This window comes from Aplysia californica, unplaced genomic scaffold (genome assembly GCF_000002075.1).
Source record: "Aplysia californica isolate F4 #8 unplaced genomic scaffold, AplCal3.0 scaffold00064, whole genome shotgun sequence".
Taxonomy (NCBI): Eukaryota; Metazoa; Mollusca; class Gastropoda; order Aplysiida; family Aplysiidae; genus Aplysia; species Aplysia californica.
Window position 1 is genome coordinate 733,263 of NW_004797334.1, and position 15,990 is coordinate 749,252.

At 40.0% G+C, this 15,990-nt stretch overlaps 1 protein-coding gene across 1 annotated transcript; it reads right to left on the reverse strand.

The window, feature by feature from the left end:
• Positions 1 to 849: 849 nt before the first annotated feature.
• Positions 850 to 8,234, reverse strand: LOC101863417. The gene is made up of 4 exons (XM_005093456.3): positions 7,992 to 8,234; positions 6,750 to 6,932; positions 1,794 to 1,955; positions 850 to 1,208 (listed from the first exon to the last, which is right to left on the reverse strand). The coding sequence occupies exons 1-4, from the start codon at positions 8,152 to 8,154 to the stop codon at positions 934 to 936; spliced, it is 783 nt and encodes a 260-aa protein (XP_005093513.2). The 5' UTR covers positions 8,155 to 8,234; the 3' UTR covers positions 850 to 933.
• Between the last annotated feature and the right edge of the window lie 7,756 nt (positions 8,235 to 15,990).

Here is a 15,990-nt window from a genome sequence, read left to right on the forward strand (position 1 = left end):
TAAAGGGAGGGGGGGGGGACATTTTTCATTCTTGTGCACAATAGAATTGTAAATGGGCTGGTCTTACAATGTCATGCTCATAACTACAACAGGGAACTGCTGCTTTTTCTTTCCTAATCCTTACTATCGTCTTTTTCCTCTACTTCTTTTGTATGTTTGTCACATTCTATTGACCCGCTATTCCCTGGGTGGCTATATAGTCGAAGCAGACTTTGTGCTGTTGAAGCTAGAGAGGTGATCAGAGTAAATCTGATTCCCTGCAAGGACTTCTCTGTTGACATCCACCCCTTGGCGCTCATATGACCGTATGCAGTTGCGTGCGCCGTAAAACCTCTACTGAAACTATTTTCATGATTATTGATGTTATTAAAACGACGATTAATATGCAACTATCATTATCTAGATCAATATTATTTTCATTATCATTTTAATATGTAACGGTGTTATTACTACTATTGTTATCATTTTCATCATTGAATTTTTTGAGCATTCAAATGAAAAAACAGAGGAACACATTTTGCCAATATTTGCTTGAGATCTGGCACTTTATGTGGATGGAATTTCTCAACGTCGTACAGGTACATGGCATTATTTTATGGAGATGCGAACACAAAATTATTTGCAGTAACCAATTCGACTTCTCCCTCGTATAATTTGCTGTCAGGCAATAATAATGCCCATGTATAATCATCACAGAAATTTTACTGGTCCTCCTGTCTCTTTTCGCATTTCTAAGTCCCATAAAGATTTGTAAGTAACTTGAACAAACAACGACATGGACAACAACTCATTCATGGGGGAGGAGGGGGCTCAACTAAAAGAGACGCATTGGGTGCCACAGCCACCAGATTTTTATCAAAATAAGACATTTATTGGTGATAATGATGTACCAGCATCAGAGAGCTAAAGTCATTTTTTTCTTACTTACTCTTTTTACGATACCGTCTCTGTGTCAGTTTTGGTATACCATGTATACAGCCCTGAAATAAAAATAAGACAAGTAGCAAATACGTCTACCCAGAAAAAATGTCCCATTACGTAGCAACGGTCAGAAACGCTCCCCAGCAGATAATTCCTGACGTAGCTGTTGTTGAGAACACTTCTAGCTGGGGACAACAAGCTCAAAGCTAGGGCAGAACTTTGGTCCTGGACGATGTCTGATAGCTTTAAGGACAGGAACATTATCTGTCCAGAAAGCATGGTCACTCCTGGGGATAAGAGAATAATAAAGAATCGCTTTTGATTTGCTTTGGGGGGTTTTCGTTGTTCGGGGTCTCTCTATCTATCTATCTATCTATCTATCTATCTATCTATCTATCTATCTATCTATCTATCTATCTATCTATCTATCATCTACCTATCTATCTATTTATCTATATGAGACCTCCTCCGACCCTGCCTGCCAGGGCCCACTCACTCTGAATGAGATACAGTACCCTGCAGAAAAATGGAGATAGACTATAGAATTGATGTTCCCACGTAATGGAAGCGGTGTAGCGGTTATGCGTTTAACAGTTGCACGTAGAAGACCCGAGTCTCATTCTCGTGTGAGGAGAATTTTGGAATTTTTTAAAGTCTAAATTTAGCAACGCGGTCTTTCTGCTGGACCGTTGTATTTGTTAAACAAAAAAAAAGTCTGCCTTTTATGATCTGGATTGTCGCGCGTAAACAATACTTACATGATATTTTTTTAACCAACCTAGCACATATTTCCCATAGTAATGAAAACAAACGTGCAAAGATGGGGTTCATTGTTATGTAGATCTACTATAATATATTGTTATGCCACTCACCTGAAACAGCACATCCAATCACAACGGTGTAACGAAAACGCAAGGTTGTGAATAAGCAAGAAACCCGTTTGAGCTCTTTGTCCAGATGAGACGAAAAGACGAGAGTCTGCAGTGTGAAGACCAGCGATGCGATGTAAATTAGCTGACAGCAGTATAATATCTCTGATGGGGCACGAGATGGAGAAAAAAAAGATAAGAACACAGTATTAAAATCTAATAAAGGTGTCTGAATTACAGAAAGTCAAATGGTTTGGACATATGTTAAGACTACCACCAGACAGTATAGCAGAGAGGGCACAAAACCAGATATCAGATAGAAACATAGGAAGGGGCAGGCACAGAAAAGGAAAAACATGAGGAGGAGGATGTCAAAGAAAAATGCTTTTAGTCAGGAACTACATCGCCATGCAACGGGCGACGCAACAAACAAGAGAAAAACATTTCCCTGTCTCCCTTCGACGACGGAAAAAGTAAGTTGAATTTAGTCAGAATTACAAAGTTGCCTGTTGGCGATTTTTTTAAAAAGTGAATATTATTTATTTTGCTTCGTGCAGTCACTGCTAAATGTAACGTTATAAAATGGAAATAATTCTTTTTTAGTAATGATAATTTATACAGAATTCATTTCAATTCATTTTAATTCATTTTAATTCATTTCACACAAACACACATACGCACACACACAAACACACAAACACACACACACACACACACACACACACACACACACACACACACACACACGCACACACAGACACACACACAAACACACACTTAAGCCTACTGTTTCACTCTTGCAAAAAAATAATATTATTACGCAGGCTCTGTTCAGCCACACGCACGTTACTATAATTGTGCTAGAAGTTTACAATATTTATGCATTGATTCAAGTCCACCCTGGACTTTGTTGAAACAGCCGCCCATCTCCTGTTAATTCTTTGACGACGTAATGGGCACATGTGTTTCATCAGCAGAGGACTAAAGGCAATGTTGAGACACATTTCGAATCAACCTACGTACACAATCGTTGTTACCTGCCTGTTTAATTACGTTTCAAATAAAGAAAGCCTAAATAAAATATGTTATTAGAAATATCGGATGAATAATAAAGTAAAACTTCTTTTTTAACTACCTTAAAACCGTCGTGTCGTGAAGTGTGTAAAATGTTCGTTTTCAAAGAGTTAAAAGGTGTCAAATCGTCCTGAATCACCACGATCAGGCTCGGGGATATTTATTTGTTGTTATGCAAATCTACTGTGACCACTGAATATCAAATTAACGGAACATAGATCTAATATGTTTGTGGCGTCTGCATTCTAGTAGTTATTCTTCAGGACTTACAGTAGTGAGGTCATAGATTCAAATCCCTGTATGGCGGGCTATTGTAAAAGGCACTTTATATAATAAATGCACCCCCCCCCCCCCCAGGACAGTGCTACTGACTTCAGAAGTGTTTTTAGGCCATTCCCAAAGAGGGGGGAGGGGGTATTAACATGTTTTTATGCTCAAGAAAACATAGGGAGACACAAACGGACACTCTTTCTTCGAACAACTCTCGGACTTAATTAGCAACATCCCAGACGAGGAAGACCTTTATGTAATGGGAGACTTCAACGGAAGAATCGGAGAGAGAAGAACACCGTGGACAAAACACCTGGGTCCACACAGTGACCACAGAACACCATGCAATTATAACGGCAACCATGTACTGGAACTGTGTGCAGAGCACGACTTATTCATCACCAACACCTTCTTCCAGCACAGAGCCTCTCATATCTACACCTGGTACAGATGGAACAACATCATGGTCTCATCACAGATCGACTTCATATTAACGAGAACACGAATGCGGATCACAATCACAGACTCAAGAGCCATCCCCAATGCAGGCCTGGACACAGACCACAGGCCAATCATCACAACGTTGACCACCAAGAAAGAAAGAAAACCAAAAAAAACATAAAAGACAGCAAGAGAGACTAAATATGCATGAACTTGGAGATGATCAGGTGCAGGCTCAGATCAGAAGCACGTTAAATGAAAAACTAGGCTCTATCAACTCTACAATACTAACTGTAGAGAAAGCTTGGGATACCTTCAAAACAACTCTCCTGGACACAATGAAAGAAGTCTGTGGTACCAAGAAAACAAGAGGAAAACACAGAAAAACAACAGCCTGGTGGAACGAAGAAGTTAAAGATGCTATCAAGGAAAAAAAGAGACTGTATAATGTATGGGTCAAGTCAAAAAACGAAGAGGACTACATTAAATATAGACTTGCAAGAAGACACAGTAAGAAAGTCGTTATAACATCAAAAGAAAAGTCATGGACCCAGTATGGCGAAAAACTAAGTGAAACCTGCAAGACCTCACCAAGAGAGTTCTACAAGAAGGTAAAGACAATGAGAACGAGAGACGAATCCTATGTACCCACCACTGTCATCAACGATACTAATGGAGAAGCTCTGCACGAAGAGAAAGAAATAATAAAAAGATGGGAAGAATATTTTCAAGAACTACTAAACCCATCAGGAGTACAGGCACAAAACACACAGTGCCCATTCCCGCCAACTACCCTGAGCACTCAGAACCTACCATCCTGGAGAGTGAAGTGAGAGAAGCATTGAAAACTAGTCCAAAGAACAAGGCAGCTGGAGACGATGGCATGACAACCGAAGCCATCCTTGCATGCGGCGAAACCGGAATACATTGGCTTACAATCATCTTTCAAAAAGCATGGAAAGAAAGAAAAGTGCCAGCAGACTGGCAAAATGCGATAGTGGTGCCAATATGGAAGAAAAAGGGCAGCAAGAAAGACTGCAACACCTATAGAGGCATATCTCTTCTCAGCCATGTGGGGAAAATGTATGCAAAAATCCTAGAGCGACGTACTCGCGCAAAAACCGAACATCTTCTCAGTGACGCCCAATTTGGCTTTAGAAAAGGAAGAGGGTGCACTGATGCAATCTTCGCACTCCGACAACTGTGTGAGAGGGCTTTGGAATACGACAAAGATCTCCACCTCGTATTTGTGGATCAAGAAAAAGCCTTTGATCGAGTAAATAGAAACAAGCTATGGACGATCTTAGAGCAGTACGACATCAAGGGACAACTGCTAGACAACATCAGGGCTATCTATGCCAACAGCAGAAGCGCTGTCCGAACTACCAGTGGAACATCCGACTGGTTTCCAGTAACATCCGGAGTGAGACAGGGCTGCAATCTCTCCCCTCTGCTCTTCGTGATCTACATGGACCAGATAACAAAAGAGGCCAATCCAGACCCAGAGGCACTCAACGAACTCATGTTTGCAGATGACCTGGCAATGATTAACAACAAGACTCAGCTACAGGAGCATATAAACCAACTAAATGCGAGCTGCGAAAAATATGACAGGAAGATCAGTATAAGCAAGACCGAAGTCATGACAATTAGCAGGAGACCAGGTAAAGTGGATATCAACATCAATGGATCCCAACTAAAACAAAGCAGAGAATTCAAATACTTGGGCAGCATTTTCACAGAAAATGGAAAATTAGATCGAGAGATAGAGACTAGATGCCAGAGAGCCAACGCAGTCAGCTACCAACTGGGCCCTCTCCTGAAACATCCCAATATCCCCATGAGCACCAAGGCGAAGCTCATCAACGCCATTTTCCTTCCAACGCTCACATATCAGTGCCAGACATGGACTCTAACAAAAGCCCTAGAGAGGAAACTGGTCACATGCGAGATGAAATGCTTAAGAAGAGCGGTCAACAAAACAAGAAGAGACAAAATTTAAAATGAAGTCATAAGGGACACCGTGGGAGCAACACCAGTCCTACCACACATTGAAAAACAAAAGGTCAAGTGGTTCGGACACCTCACGCGGATGCCCTCAAACCATCCAGCTCTGAGAGCATACAACATTAAATATTCTGGATGGAGAGCCAGAGGAAGACCAAGGCGACGATGGAGTGAATCTGTGGCAGACACCCTTAAAGATCATGGGATGTCCCTCCTACAGGCCACACGACTTGCTGCAGACAGACACCTGTGTCTCCCCGCGACACCCCAGGGTACAAGCGGAAGAAAAAAGTAAAGTAAGTATAATTTTTTTTCAATGGGCTGATTTATCAATGTCATTCTCATACTGTGCCGGAACAACATAGGGGGAACTTTTTCTTTCCTCATCCTTACTATTATCATATTTTCCTCTACTTCTTTTGTATGATTGTCACTCTCTTGTGAACTGCTATTTCTGAGGTGCCTTGATAGTCGATGCAGGCTTTGTGCTGCTGAAGGTAGAGAGGTGAGCAGAGTAAGCCTGATTCCGCTTTTGGACTTCTCAGTTTTTACTTTTTTTTTTTACCCAAAAAACAAAACAACCCAACAAATTTTAATGTTTATCGTTTCATTCAGGTAAAAATGTTTACCCCGCTAACGACGGTGAAAGATTCCAGGAGTGCTAATAAAAAGTAATGACAACTTGCATTAAAATAATATGCTTGCAGGAAGCCAGGGGTGTTTCAGAAAGATACAAGGTCCGTCAAGATCTATTACAGTGTAGAGCGATTAAAACCTGCAGTCCGGTCTGGATATTTCTAGATTTTGGACTATTTTATTCTGCACAACACGTACTTTTTTGTGGGTTTTTAAACATTTATTTATTGATCTATCTATTCATATATTTTGTTTTGGGGTGTTTTGGGGGTATTGTTTTCCTCACCGCGCCATTTACAAATATTTTGTTTCTTGCAAACGTTTTGAATTCACATTTAGAGTTGTCCAGTACCGAATGTTCCAATCAAACAGGTTTTTATGATGAAATTATAGCCATGCCGCTTTTGGCATTATTTTTACAAACGACTGTGACTTGGAATGTTCTTTTAAAATCGCCCAAATCACGAATTAAAATCACTCGCGAAACTCTACCTCGTATACAATAAGTGCAATATATTATTTATGTTTTACCTGAGTCTTTGGTGGAAAATAGTTGGGACATAGAGTTGTTCTTGCCAGTGTCATCTGCTGCATAGTTATCACTAAACCGGTGACACTTGACCCGCCTTCGCCCGTTCCTGGAGTGAAGGATTGTTGTACAAACTTTCCACAGACCGAAGTATGTTGCTGGCTGGTCTACGTAGGGTAGACGTTCTGAACAAAGTATAGATCTATTTAAACAACAGGCATTATACTGGTTTATTTGTTGTTGTTAGATTGTTGTTGTGTTGTTGTTATTGTTGTTATTGTTTTGGAATTCAGAAGGTTGTTTTGTTTTGTTTTATTTTGTTTTGTTTTGTTTCTCGAGGGAAGGGTGGGGTGAGTGTCGTTCGAAAAAAATAATATTATTACGTAGGCTTTGTTCAGCCACACGCACGTTACTATAATTGTGCTAGAAATTTACACTAATTTTTTTTTCTTGGGGGGGGGGTTTTGGTGTGGGGATGACGGTAGCGTCGAGTTTTACGACTTTTTTTTCTTCGTAAAACGCACCATTTCTACTGATCTTATCGTTAACGTAGTGTTGTTTTGTTTTTGCTATTGTTGCTCTTGTTGTTGTTGTTATTATTGTTATTGTTGTTGATGTTGTGGTTGTTGTTGTTGTTTTTGTTTGTTTGTTGTATTCCTGAGCTAAGTTTCTAATAAAACCTGAAATATGTCGAAACATAGGAAATATTTTAAATTGCACTTAACACGCCTAAAACACATCCAAGTCTACAATAACAGTATATTTTCATAATGCATATTTTTCTTCTACCCAACAATAATGAAAATGATGATGAGGAGGAGGGGAGAAGGAGGGGAAACGGAAGAGGAGGCGGAGGAAGAGGACGAAGAAGAGGGAGAGGACCAGGACAACGAGGATGTGAAGGAGGAGAAGGAGAAGAAGAGGGGAGGATGAGGATGAAAAGCATGAGGATGACGAAGAGGAGGATGACGAGGACAAAGAGGACAAGGAATAGCAAGAGGACGAAGAGGAGGAGAAGAGGTTGGGGGAGGATGACGACGCCTAAGAGGGGGAGGTGGAAGACGACGAAAACGACGAGGAGGGGGAGGTTGAGAAGAAGAAGAAAGGAGAGGAGGAGAAGTCGGAGGACAACGATGAGGTCGAGGACAATAAAAATACGGGGTATAAGACTTAGTGCGAGGAAGAAGAAGAAAAAGGTGAAGAAATAAACCGATAACGACGATACAACACGTCTCTATTCTTACCACTGACGTTGATGTCTTCATCACAAGATCCACTACTCTCTATCTCTGTCGATGCCACCGGCAATTCTGCCATGAAATTCAACGTGTACACCAAGTTCGGCTGTGTCAGGCAGAAGGAATGAAGTAAAGCTGAGACAATGAGCATTGCTGTTGCCACAGACATCTGTTTTTGACGACTGCTGATCAATTCAGACGGTTTGTCAGAACACAGGCGATGTGACGTGCGTTTTCCAGGGAGCACAGCCATCTCTGAAACACACAATAAAAGTAGCTATAACACACCTGTGATCCTTACATAACATAACAACAACAATAATAATAATAATAATGATAATAATAATAATGATAATAATAATAATAATATAATAACAATAATAATAATATAATAATGATAATAATAATAATAATAATAATAATAATAATAATAATAATAATAATAATGATAATATTGCTCCTGTTTCGGTGATTACTATTGTTATTGTTGTTGTTACTGCTAGTGCTGTTGATAATTATGAAGAGTCCTTATTTTTGTCTAGTTTTCTTTTACTTCTAATTTTTTCTACTTTGGTTCTCTTTTTTTACGATGATGATGATGGAAATGAATAAGCTGAGAGGTGGGTGTAGGAGGAAAAAGATAATTCCTCGTAATTAAAAGACATCACTGACATTTTCTTTTAAGAAATTTTTAACACCGGCAACAACTAACAACACCTTTGGGCATCAAAATTTGAAAGCACATCGATGAAAACAACGCCAAACATAAATCACAAATTCTACTCAATTTGAAATCACATCTTTTTTCCTTGCTAATGACTGCTTGTCTGACTGCAGAGAGCTGGCTCTTGTTCTAGCCAAAGCAGACACTGCCTCGACAGCATGGTAAACACAGAAGCACTTTAGCCTAACATTGATGGATCAATTATTATCTTGATAGAGGAGAGGGAGGGGGGGGGGGGCGATTTCAGACGACCGGCACATTAATCAGCTGCTTTGGAGACTCGGAGACACGGCATCTTTTTAAAAAACTTTTTTGGTGCGTTTTTCGATCGCGATCCTGGATGATTGCCAAAACAAACAACGTAATGCTTTGCGCTTAGCAGCATGCTGTGGAATTCTAATCAATGAATTTTAGTTGTAGTCAAATTAAACAACGACTGTGTACGTGTCAGCTGACTCGTTTGCAATCGTCCAGATCTCAACGTTTTATTCACGTTTGCTGCCTTTCCCCTACGTCTACCTCTACATTTTAATATTCAAATCTAACAAAGAAAGAAATGCACAGGTCTGGAAGATTGCCAACCTGCCTTCGTTGGCAGTTGGGAACAAAACGACCAGCTGCTCTGAACTATGAAGCCCATATTTAGATTTGTATTTTGTTTTGTCTTGTTTTTTGTTTGTTTGTTTGTTTGTTTTTGTTGTTGCTATTTCAGTTTCTCAGTGGTATCATCGCATGTGCACTCTTTATCTCCGGCAAGCCGCTCCCAGCGGCTCGCGGTCAGAACCTCTGTGCCACTGAGCCACTGGCAGCGGCTTGGCGCATTCTTTTACGATGACTTTGACATCAATTAATTACTTTTCGGTAATATCCAAAAACTGGTCTCTTTGACCAGAAATTTATTTATTAGATGAAAAACTATCAAAATAGGTTCACTTGCTCTGATTTAATAACTCGTTTAATGAGGTTTTTGTCATTTTTATATTTAGTACCAAAAGAGGACTCCAACGTAAAAGAGATGAAGTCACATTTTTTTGAAATTTAAATAATGCATTTTCCACTACAACAGGAGCGTATTTTTATGCACAGTCCAGGTAGGGGCTAAGAAAGGATGCATACAAGGAAGAAAATACACTAAAATTACAGGATAACTAGTATAGAAGTAAAAGTATCACTCGGTCTTGTCCATACCATCTCCCCCCCCCCCCCCCCCACCCCTCCTTTCCAACGAAACTGTAACAACCCACATTTCGACTCTGGGAACACATTCGAGTCTCTATGGTAATATTATAGAATGTTGCCTGTGTTTGATTTGATCCACCAATGAGATCACTTAACCTGTGCCTGCAAGACAATAAGATGCATGGAGTGAGTTTTAAACGGGGTGCCCATTGCGGGTTGGATCGGTTCCGGTCGGGTCGGGTCGGGAGCGATCGCCCCTCTCCGCGATCTCAGTGCTTTCTTGTCGTATCTCCTTTTTAATAACAGTGAAAACAGTTTATAACCAAGAGCGAGCTTAAGAAGAAGTCACATTTTCACTGTTTTCAGAACAATGGAGATACGACCAGAAAGCACTGAGGTCGCGACTCGTCGCCTGAAAACAAACGCGTTTGTTTATGAGGCGACGAGTCGGGCGCGATTGGTTATGCCACGATAGCCGCTTTGCGCCTCAATCTGGTAATACGTGGAGCCCACTACAGATGGGATCGGCCGATCGGGGACACGGTCGCCTCAAAAACAAACGTGTTTGTTTTCAGTTTCAGGCGACCGAGTCAGGCGATCGGCCCGATCCAGCCGTGGAGGCACCCCGTGTAAAAAAAAGCAACCCCCCCCCCCCCCCCGACTAGATCCAATCCCCCAATGGGCACCCCGTATCGATGATGTGCCCACAAGAGACAGATTCAAGCAAAACCCGGGCTCAATATGATCAGACGGAAGACAAACCATAAGCGATTGAAAGTCTACAATGTAGGCCTATAACATTTTAAATATATATCAGATAGAGTGTCATGTGCCAATACAAAGAGAGCATCATGAGCACTGTCCTTCTAATAAAGTATTGCGGGGGGCAACAGGTAATATAAAAATTACTTCTAAACCTGTGTCGAACAGGGAAAATGGATTTCTACAACGGCTTGTGGGATTCCCTAAGAAAGAGTGAATATCGATAAAGTTGTTCAGAGTTTGCAAAATCAGCCTCAAGTCAGCACAGACCATGAAATAGCCAACTAATACTGTGAATGTAACGACGTAGGCTCAGCTGGGCTCATAAATATCAAACATGATTAACCTGTCTCGAATATCACTTCCCAGCGCAGCATCAATAGAGCGATTGTAACAAAAAGGGGTCACTAGAGCGATTTTAACAAAACGGGGTTACTAGAGCAGCTCTGACATAATATCATTGTTATTTACTGGATCTACACATCTGGCATATCCAACGTGGCTCAACCTCAAATAGTGCAGGTTATCTCAGATTTTACACTAACCCTCTATTAGACTCATTGTTCAAGAAAATACCGAGGAAGAACCGACTTAAACTTGAAGAACAACAGCCAAGACTGAAGCTCAAAATCAAGGACCCCAACAAAACAATTAGATTTTTAGAAGGCGTGCAGTGTCGATCCTACTGTCACAGCCAAGCGGGCTGAGTGGGAAACAACATCATAACAATGAGATGGTGACACCCAATTTTTTTTAAAAACCAAGAAGATGGCCTCGAACAGGAGCAAAACTCAGATCATCTGCCTGCAGTAACAAAAGGTATCACCAGGACACCACAAATGCCGGTGCGGACAAGACAGAAAGAAAGAAAGAAATGATGAATGAGAAAGAGACAGAGAGAGAGGAAGAGAGAGAGAGAGAGAGAGAGAGAGAGAGAGAGAGAGAGAGAGAGAGAGAGGGAGAGAGAGAGGGGGGGAGAGAAGATGAAGAAGTAGAAATAGAGAGAGAAAAGGGGGAGGGGTGGGGGGATAAAAAACGAATGAGAAAAAAGAAGAAAACTGGAAGAGAGTGAACTAGAAAGACCACCTGGAGAACAACACCAACAATGAGAATGAAAAGTTAAACAAGAATACGGTAAAGAAAAGAAAATCTGAATCAAGAAGAAAGAGGACAAACGGTTGTTCTCGCAGGCTCACGCTAACCGCTTCCTTCCGAAACATAATATTTTTATACTTAGACTCGTTGCTTTTCACCCCCGTCCCCTGTCTTTTCCATGCTCATATGGAAGCTTACCACACGCTTCGCAATGACACTGAGCCATGGCGTAGTAAAGTACGCTATGCACTGAGCACATTATTTTTCGTGTGAGGTCGACTCGTTTTATCGTCCTTGCTGCTGTTAGCTAAAGTACTTAGACTAATTTATCTATTTGATTTTATTCTACCCCTCTGGCGTTCTTCTTTTTGGGTGGGTTTAACTCCTTTCTAGGCGTTCACAGGAGCCCTGGCCCAGAGTAGTTGTCGCAAGATTTACATCAATGATAATGCCTCATTAAATAAATTGTCGATAAGATAAGTTCAAATGAATTGTCATTGTGCGGACAATGGCGTTTTGGTTTGATGTTTCACCAATTGAAGACACACACACACACACACACACACACACACACACACACACGCATACACACTCACGCTCACACGCACGCTCGCACACACACATATACACACACAGAAACACATACACACAAGCACATATACAGACACACACTCTCATACGTGCTAACGCACACACTAACTAACGCACACAGACAAACACACACAAACAAACACATACACAAACACTCACACATACACACACACATACACAAACACATACACAGACACACACTGGCACACGTGCACACGCACAAACAAACATACACACACATGACACACACACTCAGGCACATAACAAACACACACTTTCTCAAAATCTCTCTTTGGGGGGGGGGGGGTGCTCTCATGGTCAAGAGGTTATAGTGTTTGCCTCTCATTCGATAGTTCTCTAAAATGTTCCACTTTCACCTCCTTTCAGGCTCTCATCATGGTCTGTCGTCTCCTTTTATATCCACTTTCTGCCCCCCCCCCCCCCTCCACTTTGCATCTACCTCTGGACTCCTGACTCCTTCTGTAGCCTTTCGACTGCTTCTACTCCTCGGGTCCTTCTCGTTGTTGACTTTCAAATTCATCCACACCCCTGGTCGTATGGTAGGTAAAATCGAACACCTAGCCTTCTCGGATAACGGCGAAAAATCTTGGAGGTCCCGTGTGCAAGTTGCGCACTTTAAAGATCCCTTGGTAGTCCTAAAATCGGTAAGAGTAGACGTCGGCCACCACCCAGGCAAAAATCGAAATTTCCTAATAACTGGAAAATGTTAAATGTATCCGGCGCGCTCATATGACTTTATGCAGTTGCGAGCGCCGTAAAAGACTTACCAAAAACAGATCTTTTCATGAGGCACCAGGTCTTAAGAGAGGCCAGCTTATAATTAATTCGCAAGCAGTCAGCAGAAGATCGAAGTCAATGGACAAGAAAAGTCAGGAATCCTCGACCATTCTGTTGGGATCAACGAAGAACACCTTCCCAATGGCAGACTTTAGAAATAAGGTAAAACACAACTCCTCTATACTATACTCTATAATAAACAACGCAATAACAAACTCCACAGTGCCACGCCGAAACTGGGCCCACGAAAACCCATAGGACATACCTCATTGGCCCAACTATAATGTCTCCTGCAAGTGGATGAGAAACCTTTCAGTGTCAGATGCGATACAGATTAAACAATTAGACTTATATAATGTCCAGGCTTTGCAGAGACCCGAAGGAAATATTTTAAACGTAAAAATCTATTAGATCTGTTCTCTGTCGTTGATCCCAACAGAATTCTCTATTTTGATAGAGGATAGATTTTTAATTAAGGGTAAAGTGTTGTTTTTTTAGACTGACATATTTACCGTTAAATTGTTAACCCTGACTATTCAACGAAATCATGCCGTGCTGTGAACTGTTGTGAATGATACCAACTTGTGTTTCGCACGCTAAATTGACCTTAATATGCAGTTGCAACTACCGTAAAACTCTTACTAAAACAATCTAACTAAGAATTGACGTTGTTTCCAGTTTCTTTCATAAATAGCTAGGCTTATCTAAAAAAGTGAGGGTGCACATTTGCTTTTAACTGCAGAACCAGGTTGTAAAACACAATGTTTGTTTTCTCATAATTACACATGCACAAAAACAAAAATATTATGCTAAACACTAAGACTAAGAGTGCCACGACCGAATTAATGGCCACAAAAATAACAACTTACGAAATATATTTTTGTATCTAAGAATTAAGACTGTTTCCCGTTTCTTTGCTAAATAACTATGCTTTTCTAAAGTCTGGAGAGTTCAATTTAGCTTGTAAAACTGCAGAACAAGGTTGTAAAACAAAATGTTATCAAATTTGTTAGAACTGCACTTGCACAAAAACACTAATGCTATGCTCAGCAAAGAAATTGTAACGACCGACAGAGTTACAACCGGCATAACGACTTAGGAAGTAAATATGGAAAAGATTTAAGTCTGTATCCCGATTTTTTAATCAAATAAAGTCTAGCAAGTGCAAAGTTGCTTGTAAAATTGAAGAACTATGTCGCAAAACAATATGCTTTGTTATTTATTATAACTACAAATATACAAAACAAAAATACTATGCTCAGCACCGAGAATGTAACGAAACGACCGGCATAGCAACAACCAATATGTGAGGCAACGAGGTGGAATCAGGCTCTCGTCAATTTTTGGGCATGTAGAGTTATTGGTATCATCTTAAAGCTTGTTCATTTGTCTTTATTTGGGTGAAAAATGTATTCATTTATCTTGAATACAAGTCGAGATATTTGCGCATGAAGGAGGGGCTGTTTTCAGGGGTAAAATTAGTGAGAAAATGGCCGCCAAAGATTAGTTATTTCCTTAGCTTAAGAGTCCGTTGTAACTGAAAATTGACTTTTTTCGTGCCTTTAATCAACGTTTTTCAGAAAAATCCACACCTAAATGAGTTCTTTAATGGGACAGAAAGGTGCTGAGCCAAAATAAACAAAAATTTGATAAAAATTCACAAATCTGCGGAAAAATGCAAGTTTCTTCACTTTGATTATTTTGACGAGAGCCTGATTCCACCGTGCTGCCTCACATATAATAACTTACGAAGTAAATTACGAAAACTAAGAAATAAGTCTGTTTCCAGATTCTTTAATAAATTACTAGATCTAGGTTTCCCTAAAGTCTTTTAAGTAAATAACTTTACTAGTAAAACTGCAGAACCAGGTTGTAAAACAAAATGGTCCGCTGTTTGTTACAACTAAACATGCACAATAACTGAAATAAGAATTATCAATACTTAAAGTGTAACGACCGAAACAGCAAAAACCAACTTGACGACATAGGAAACAAATTGAGGATAACTAAAAATTAAGTCTCTTTTCAGTTTCTTTTATAAATACGAGTAACTATAGTGCGGTCAAAAATTCGAGGCGCAACTTTTCCTCAAATATCTTTTTAAAACGGGTGAATCAATGTCACCCATACTTTGCACAGCAGTTTGTATCAATTTGTCTTAACCTAATCATATTTTTCCACAACAATTGAAGCTAATTTTTTTTTTTAAACAACCATTTCTTCATGAATTTATGATACTTTTTACCTAAAAATGTTTTTAAAAGATGAAAGCAACTTTATTTATCTTATCCTCCTACTGTTTTGAAAAACTTGTGCGGTCTGTCGATATTGTCTCAGTATTGGTTATGAAGTAGAAATCTATTAGTTTTTGTGCATCTTCAGTTGTAACAACCAACACATTATTTTGGTTTTCCACAGACGATAGTTTTTCAAAACCTTCTTTGCCCTGCAAAACGTTATCCAAACCCAAATGAGTTCTGAAAAGCTGGAAGCATCTTTATTTCTTTGTCCTCTTGGTTTTTTTAAATAGTTTTTTAGCTTTTATTTATTTGTATTATTTTTTGAGAAACTTGTGTGGTCGGACTTTACACTCCTAGTATTGATTACAATCTATTAGTTTTTGTGAAGGTTCAAGTGTAACAACCAACACATTAATGTGTTTTACTACAAGAGCTAGCTTTTTTGTAAGCTTCTTAGCACAAATAAACCCTATCCAAGTCTAAAAAATGTGTTCCGAAAAGCTTCAAACGCCTAAATTTGTTGTCCTCCTACTGTTTCAAGTAACTTGTTCGGTCGGTCGTTACTTTCTCAGTATTGGTTATACATGTAGTGTAAAACAGGGGGGGTCGTATTCAA